Source organism: Labrus bergylta, chromosome 15 (genome assembly GCF_963930695.1).
Source record: "Labrus bergylta chromosome 15, fLabBer1.1, whole genome shotgun sequence".
NCBI lineage: Eukaryota > Metazoa > Chordata > Actinopteri > Labriformes > Labridae > Labrus > Labrus bergylta.
The window spans coordinates 1029176-1037838 of NC_089209.1; the positions used below are offsets into that span (position 1 = coordinate 1029176).

General features: G+C 45.0%; 1 protein-coding gene across 1 annotated transcript in view; it reads right to left on the reverse strand.

Annotated features, from left to right (window-relative positions):
* Nucleotides 1-2888: 2888 nt before the first annotated feature.
* LOC110002135 (rho guanine nucleotide exchange factor TIAM2) overlaps nt 2889-8663 on the reverse strand; it is a 33058-nt gene continuing 27283 nt past the window's right edge. The window contains 6 exon segments of the mRNA XM_065963777.1: nt 2889-5596; nt 6065-6152; nt 6793-6883; nt 6974-7029; nt 7311-7413; nt 7573-7691. Coding sequence (XP_065819849.1) covers nt 5065-5596; nt 6065-6152; nt 6793-6883; nt 6974-7029; nt 7311-7413; nt 7573-7691 — 989 coding nt within the window. The 3' untranslated portion in view covers nt 2889-5064.

Sequence of the window (8663 nt, forward strand, 5' to 3'; positions counted from 1 at the left end):
GAAGCTAACGTACGTAGCCTGACGTGCTCCTCCTCAAAAATTTAACTAAGCGTCAAAATGACGCAGCCCTGTGATTGGTCGACATTTTCTTCTCTTGGCGTGTATCTAAGCAGCAACCTCTGGTGTTTAAAAATATGAAGCCGATGCTGAAGTGTAACATCCTGCAGTTCCTCGAGTCACCACTAGAGGCTGGCTGCAGAAGCACAGGAAGTCACATACACACCCATTCTAAAAAGCCTGTTTTTACAGCAGAGATGAACATGTTTACAGCCTGGTTCAAAAAACCAAATAGGTGTGATTAGCTCATGTCTGGATGGACACACACTGTACGGGGGGTGAATGTTTTGATGACTCATCAGTTTTGATTTGATGAAGGATAAGAGTTATTCACAATAAGGCGTGTAGCTGACCTGATTGACAGGTGGGCGCGGTGTAACGGTTTGTCAGGAGGTTTAAAACCCGCCTCAGCTCCAGCTCTCAGCCTGTCGTTAGGTTGACTGAAAGTTAGACTGAGACAGCATTTCCAGCATGGAGACCGCCATCGATGGGACTCCAGCGCCCCCTGCAGGAACAGACGGGGGACGCCACTCAGACTTCAAATATTCATATTTACAGTCTGTGTGTGGAACCCAAACAAATGAATCTAGAGAAAGTAAAAACTTACCTGCAGTGAGCGGTCATCATCATCCTACAATCTCTGAGGACAAACACACTCAGAGGGTTTAAATGTAGTTCTGCTTCAGCACATTCCTGCAGTTTAAACCCAACAGACGGACTGTATGGAGGGTCAAACAGCGACTCATGGGTTCACACTGGACCTCCTGCTTCTAAATTCCAACACCACATTCATCATTTTAGATTTTTGAACATTCAGATGAAAACATTTAAAAGTATTCTACGACTGAAATTACTCTGAATCACCTCCATGAAATGTCAAAACTATCTGTCCACACCACCTTCACTGAACAAAAGATTTTTCTCAGATGAAGGACACGCAGGGCACCAGCTACCGTCCTGTGGTGAACCGGTGTTTACCTCCCACCATCAGCTGTTGACCACGGGTCATCCCAAACTGTCCTAACCCTGTTTCAGACTGACAAACAGTCTCCTCCTCCACCTTTTCAAACAGTCCTCCTCCACCTTTTCAAACAGTCCCCCTCCTCCACCTTTTCAAACAGTCCTCCTCCTCCACCTTTTCAAACAGTCCTCCTCCACCTTTTCAAACAGTCCCCTCCTCCACCTTTTCAAACAGTCCTCCTCCACCTTTTCAAACAGTCCCCCTCCTCCACCTTTTCAAACAGTCCTCCTCCACCTTTTCAAACAGTCCTCCTCCACCTTTTCAAACAGTCCTCCTCCTCCACCTTTTCAAACAGTCCTCCTCCTCCACCTTTTCAAACAGTCCCCCTCCTCCACCTTTTCAAACAGTCCTCCTCCTCCACCTTTTCAAACAGTCCTCCTCCACCTTTTCAAACAGTCCCCTCCTCCACCTTTTCAAACAGTCCTCCTCCACCTTTTCAAACAGTCCTCCTCCTCCACCTTTTCAAACAGTCCTCCTCCACCTTTTCAAATAGTCCTCCTCCACCTTTTCAAACAGTCCTCCTCCTCCACCTTTTCAAACAGTCCTCCTCCACCTTTTCAAACAGTCCTCCTCCACCTTTTCAAACAGTCCTCCTCCACCTTTTCAAACAGTCCTCCTCCTCCACCTTTTCAAACAGTCCTCCTCCTCCACCTTTTCAAACAGTCCCCTCCTCCACCTTTTCAAACAGTCCTCCTCCACCTTTTCAAACAGTCCTCCTCCTCCACCTTTTCAAACAGTCCCCTCCTCCACCTTTTCAAACAGTCCTCCTCCACCTTTTCAAACAGTCCCCTCCTCCACCTTTTCAAACAGTCCTCCTCCTCCACCTTTTCTAACAGTCCTCCTCCACCTTTTCAAACAGTCCCCTCCTCCACCTTTTCAAACAGTCCCCTCCTCCACCTTTTCAAACAGTCCTCCTCCTCCACCTTTTCAAACAATCCTCCTCCACCTTTTCAAACAGTCCTCCTCCTCCACCTTTTCAAACAGTCCCCTCCTCCACCTTTTCAAACAATCTCCTCCTCCACCTTTTCAAACAGTCCCCTCCTCCACCTTTTCAAACAGTCCCATCCTCCACCTTTTCAAACAGTCCCCTCCTCCACCTTTTCAAACAGTCCCCTCCTCCACCTTTTCAAACAGTCCTCCTCCACCTTTTCAAACAGTCCCCTCCTCCACCTTTTCAAACAGTCCTCCTCCACCTTTTCAAACAGTCCTCCTCCACCTTTTCAAACAGTCCCCTCCTCCACCTTTTCAAACAGTCCTCCTCCACCTTTTCAAACAGTCCCCCTCCTCCACCTTTTCAAACAGTACCCTCCTCCACCTTTTCAAACAGTCCCCTCCTCCACCTTTTCAAACAGTCCTCCTCCACCTTTTCAAACAGTCCTCCTCCACCTTTTCAAACAGTCCCCTCCTCCACCTTTTCAAACAGTCCTCCTCCACCTTTTCAAACAGTCCCCCTCCTCCACCTTTTCAAACAGTACCCTCCTCCACCTTTTCACACAGTCCCCTCCTCCACCTTTTCAAACAGTCCTCCTCCACCTTTTCAAACAGTCCCCTCCTCCACCTTTTCAAACAGTCCCCCTCCTCCACCTTTTCAAACAGTCCCCTCCTCCACCTTTTCAAACAGTCCCCTCCTCCACCTTTTCAAACAGTCCCCTGTGGTCTAAATGAAACATCTGTTCTGTGCTTTGGTCAAAATATAACATGAATCAAGCACCAGAGGAGGTTTGTGACCCTGTATAAACCAGCTCTCTCAGAACGCTCCGTTTTGGTGTGTGTGTCTCTTTAAATGTAATGAGAAATCAAACACAGTAAATTTGAATTAAATACTTTGTAATTTATTGAACATTATCACATCATAAAAAAAAGATGTACACAAATATTTAAGAAAATAAATTACCAAAATAGTTTAACACTTAATAAGAAAAATAACGTGAAAAGTTCATTTTAAATGAAAACAGCTTCAGGAACAAAATATATAAATACAAAAATACAAACTGACAGATACACGAAGGCTTTGATCCGATCCAGCAGCTTCCGATATTTAAACTTCAAACTGCTTTTGTCAAGAGAATATCTGCGACACAGAAAACTGCAAACTGTACAAGAAGGTATTTACAACGAGCAGCCGAGTGCAGCCAAGAAAAGAAAGACAAGTCCGACATCAGCGGAGGAGAGAAGTGACCTCCAGAGATCAGGTAGGAAATGTTTTCTAGATCCTGGAGACAACACAAAAGTCCTGAAGTCAAAAAGATGTTTTTGGTCCTCGTAGAAACGTTTAATCCACCGGGCGATTTCAGAAAAACAAAAAGCAGCTTTTCCTTTGATTCCATCATGAAGTCTCTCTTTAAAGGTTTGAACACATTTTCATCGATTTGGTTTTTAAATCTTCTCCTGAGACTAAAAGAAAACTTCAGAGTTTCAGCGTCACTGTGAGGACGAGTAACAACATCAAATAATAAAATAATAATCCAGTTTATGTGAAAACGTTTAAAAGGAAAAGTTGGTTTGTAATGTGAGAGAAGTGTCACGACTCAGAGACGGATGTTTGTAGACTTTTAGATTTAAGTCGTAATTTAGAACCGAACTTCAAGACGCTCTAGCTGTCACGCCGTCAGGTAATACCAGCTCAATCGGGATAGAACCAATCAGAAGATTGGAGGCGGGGCACAACTTTGGGATGAATTTGATTGGATCGTTTGCTTCGACAAAGCTTTTTAATTGGTTGAAAAATGAGTTAACGCCCCCGAGTGCAGGATGAGTCATCAGACATTTGAAACGTTTTACAGTAAGAGAAACTAAAAATATTTATCTCTACAAATACTCAGATGATGTTTTGTTGAAATATATTCTGCAGATAAATGAACGTGTAACAGGAACATGAACTTTCCATTTCATGGGGACTTAAAGCGAATAAAAAGCTTCAACATATCAGGAGGAAAAGGAAAAGCTTTTTGATGGATTAGATAAGAAAATAAAACTTCAAAAAAATGTAAAAACAAGGGCTTAATTTTGTAAAATTAAAAAAGGCAAGGTGATTATAACGGGACAAAGTTGAATTTTAATACAAAAGGATGATTTCGATTTATGTTTATTATTTTCCTTTTGCTTACTGTAGCTTAAATAAATGAAAAATCTTCATAAATAGAAATAAATAAGTAAATGTTTGACGTAGAAAAAAGTCGAATTGAAGATTTCAAAAGTGAATTCATAAATGAATCGAGCGTCAGAGACTGAACTCTGACCTCTCGTGTCATACTGAGATACACTCTTAGAAAACGTTTTTTTATATTTTAAAATCTCTTAAAATTTTATTTTTGAACACTTTAATGTAGAATTAAATATTTAAAATTTCAGAATGCACTCTCTAAACATTTTGTCTCTTTTACTTGAAACACTTTAATGTCTTCATTTTTTCTGCTCACAGTGATTGTGTTTCTTCATCAAACCCGTCTTTTCTTACATTCTTTACGTTTTTTAATCAATCAAATGGAGTCGTGTTTTCTGTGTTCCACCTGAACGCCGACCTCGTCCTCTCAAGGTGTTAAAAAAAACATCTGAGTTTGTGGATGGTGACGTGTTGTCTGATGGTTTCTGTGGAGGTCACTTTAGTTCATGTGCATCTTGAACCCGGTAAACTGGGACGACGTGCGTTTCTCTCGCTGCAGTTCCACGACGTGTCTGAAGAAGAAATGTGGATGTTCCCAGCAGTCGTGTCCGTTACACGTTGCACACTTACACGCCGAGCGATCCTGATGCATTTAACTTGAACAGAGTTGAGGTAAGGCTGGTCAAGGCTCCTCTCCAGACGTTAAAGCTATCGTTCTTATCAAACTCAAGGTCGTTCAGAAAGCTGTTGAAGGTCGTGCTGTCTCGACACTTTTCAAGATTTTATTCCTCAGTTTGAATCCTTCAGCTTTTGAGAACTTCCTGTTAGTCGAGGTCAGATTTAAATCCAGCTCAGCTTTGATTTCAGGAGTTAGCACGTTAGCTTAGCCCTGAAGCGAGGGCACAGACGCCTGTTGCATCCCTCGCATGTTGTCGTAGAAACAGTCCTCGTTGATGATGGAGGTCAGACTCTGGATGCTGAAGTCTCTCTCCAGCTGGCCGCCACAGTCCACAACACTGGAGCTCCGCCTCTTCTCCTCCTGCCTGTAAGCCCCTCCCCCTCCTCTTCCTCTCTCAGCCTCCTCTGTGAAGTTTAGCCTCTGCAGCTGAGCCTCCAGCTCGCTGGTCAGGGAGCACAGTCTGCTCCTCTTCCCCGAGGGGTCCGAGGAGGAGGAGCGACTGGGCAGCAGCGGCTCCGAGCACGTCTCCCCGAGGACCGATCTGCAGCTCTCCTCTGACTGGCGGGGAGTCGTCCTCGGCGCGTCGGAGCGACATCGCTGCTGCTGCTGCCGCCTCCTCCAGGCGCCGCCCCGCTCTGCTGTCGACAGCCTGCTCCTCCTCAGAGAGCCGGTGGGCACTCGCTCTCTGAGGAGGAAGCGCAGAGCACGCAGCACGCTCGCCTTCGAATCCAAACTCCTGAAATACAAAATGATTTTTATTGATGGCGTTGGGTTCCAAGTCCTAAATATGATGCACCTCTCTGCGCTAAACGTAGGCTAACTAGGAGCTAACGATGCTAACAAGCTGATCATCCATCCAACTCCGATATCTTCTCTCTTTTCTTCTGTGCAATAATTACAGTGTGATCAACTACTGCTCAATATTTATCATCTCCAACTCCAACCTAATACACTCGATTTTAGTCGCCATGGTTTCCTGTAAACAAAAAAGCAGAGAGCGAAGCGGAGCTGGAAACTAGCGATATGACTAGCATAGAAATCAATTATAAACCAGGCTTTTGGCACAATGAACTTTATACTTTTGTGCTGTCATTTTGAGTAAACTGGCTCTAGAAACTTGTAATTGTCTGACAGCAATATGGAATTTTTTTTCCATATTGGAAAATATTAATATTTTAGTCCTTCAGTTGTTTTTTTGTTTTACCTGCTGCAGAGCTGAAACACGGTCTCTGGTCGTCCCTCCACCTCCGACCGGCTGTGAACCAGCTCCCAAACACACGGGTTCTCTGAGCCTAAACACAACACACCAACAAATCATTTAAACACATTCACATTCAAACAACTCTGAATGATCTGTGCACAAACTTCCAAACTGCAAAAACATGTTAAACTCCCTTGTTGTTGTTTGTTGCTGTGAAGACAGAAACTGTCCCTGTTCATATATTATCCATTCTTATATACAAATAAAGAAAGTGAGATTACTAAAATGTTAAATGAATACCCAGAGTGTCAGTACTCTTATGTGTGGATTAACATGTGATGTTCATGAATTTAAATTATTAATGCATCAACGTGTTTGTTTTCCATCATAAATACTTTTATTAACTTGTTTTATTTATGTTTAATTTATCTCAATCTGGATTTCCAAGTTATCAAATTAGAAATGAGAAATGTAATACTCAAGTTAGTGTCCGTGTTTCAGTTCATGTCATAACCTTCGATGTACTTGAAGTTCCTCCTTTTATTCCAAAGTAAAAGCAAGTTTGTATCGATTGAGGTAGTTTGGTATCCTTTGATTATAAAACCATAACAAAAATATAAAATAATAGAATTTCAAACATGTGATTAAAACAGTGATTAATCCCCATTAAGAAAGTGTCAACAGACAGTTAGGAAGTAGCTGCAGCACAGCGCCCCCTGCTGGACCCTCACCTGTGATGTTGGCCAGTCTGACCTGAACCGCTGACACTGGAATTAACCAGCGGAACCTGAAGGGGTCTAGATCTGCTGATCGAGATCCAGTCTGACACAGAGGAACAGAAACGATTAATAATGAATAAAATAAAACTTTAATGTTTTTAATGATGAAGATAAACGTGAAGACGAGACTCACCATCCTCTTCTTCAGTTTGTTCTCTCTGTACACCAGGATGACGGCTCGTTTGAACACTGAGGGACGAAACACAGAGTGACTCTCAACGTTCACACGCTCCTGTTACTGCATCACAGAGTGTGTGTGTGTGTGTGTGTGTGTGTGTGTGTGTGTGTGTGTGTGTGTGTGTGTGTGTGTGTATATCTTAGAAAGGGAGGTCCACACAAGGGACAATCAAAAACTCGGTTCCCATTCCACATGAAAACCAGTATGTGCGTTTTTGAGTGTGTGTGTGTGTGTGTGTGTGTGTGTGTGTGTGTGTGTGTGTGTGTGTGTGTGTGTGTGTGTGTCAACCTACCGAACAGAGTGATCTCTGGATCTTTCCTCAGACGGCCTAGAGAAGGAAGAGGATTCAACCAAACCACCGACGAGTGGACCAGAAACTCCCCCATCGAGATCTCCTGAGAGACGAGTGGAAACACAACGAGTATTTTAATTTAGCCCTGAAATATATTGTTTGCAATGACAGTAGGAAACCCCCCTATTGGGGGGCCATCTGAGAGCACTCACATGACGCTGATGTTTAACATTCTGTGATCGTCGATGTCGTGTGTTTGTACCTGTTTCTCAGCCCCGCTCTGCTCCGCAGCGAGCTGGTCGAACACACAGCCGTAATCCTCGTAGATCTTCTGCATCTCGTTGATGTGACTCGCCACCTTCTCCATCGCCCGCAGCGCCTCTGTGTGGACAACGAGAGGTACTGCAGTCAGCGGGGGGGAACACACAGACTGTGTTTGAGTTCAACGCAGCAGTGCCTTACACCTGCATTCTCTCTAATTACCAGCAGGGGGCGACAATACGACTCAACCACTGAGCTACAGGTGTGTGTGTGTACCTGTCAGGTGTGGGTGTGTACCTGTCAGGTGTGGGTGTACCTGTCAGGTGTGTGGGTGTGTACCTGTCAGGTGTGGGTGTGTACCTGTCAGGTGTGGGTGTGTACCTGTCAGGTGTGGGTGTACCTGTCAGGTGTGGGTGTACCTGTCAGGTGTGGGTGTACCTGTCAGGTGTGGGTGTGTACCTGTCAGGTGTGGGTGTGTACCTGTCAGGTGTGGGTGTGTACCTGTCAGGTGTGGGTGTGTACCTGTCAGGTGTGGGTGTACCTGTCAGGTGTGTGTGTGTGTACCTGTCAGGTGTGTGTGTGTACCTGTCAGGTGTGGGTGTGTACCTGTCAGGTGTGGGTGTGTACCTGTCAGGTGTGGGTGTGTACCTGTCAGGTGTGGGTGTGTACCTGTCAGGTGTGGGTGTGTACCTGTCAGGTGTGTGTGTGTGTGTACCTGTCAGGTGTGTGTGTGTACCTGTCAGGTGTGGGTGTACCTGTCAGGTGTGGGTGTACCTGTCAGGTGTGTGTGTGTGTACCTGTCAGGTGTGGGGTGTGTACCTGTCAGGTGTGGGTGTGTACCTGTCAGGTGTGGGTGTACCTGTCAGGTGTGGGTGTGTACCTGTCAGGTGTGTGGGTGTGTACCTGTCAGGTGTGGGTGTACCTGTCAGGTATGGGTGTGTAGCTGTCAGGTGTGGGTGTGTACCTGTCAGGTGTGTGGGTGTGTACCTGTCAGGTGTGTGGGTGTACCTGTCAGGTATGGGTGTGTAGCTGTCAGGTGTGGGTGTACCTGTCAGGTGTGGGTGTACCTGTCAGGTGTGGGTGTACCTGTCA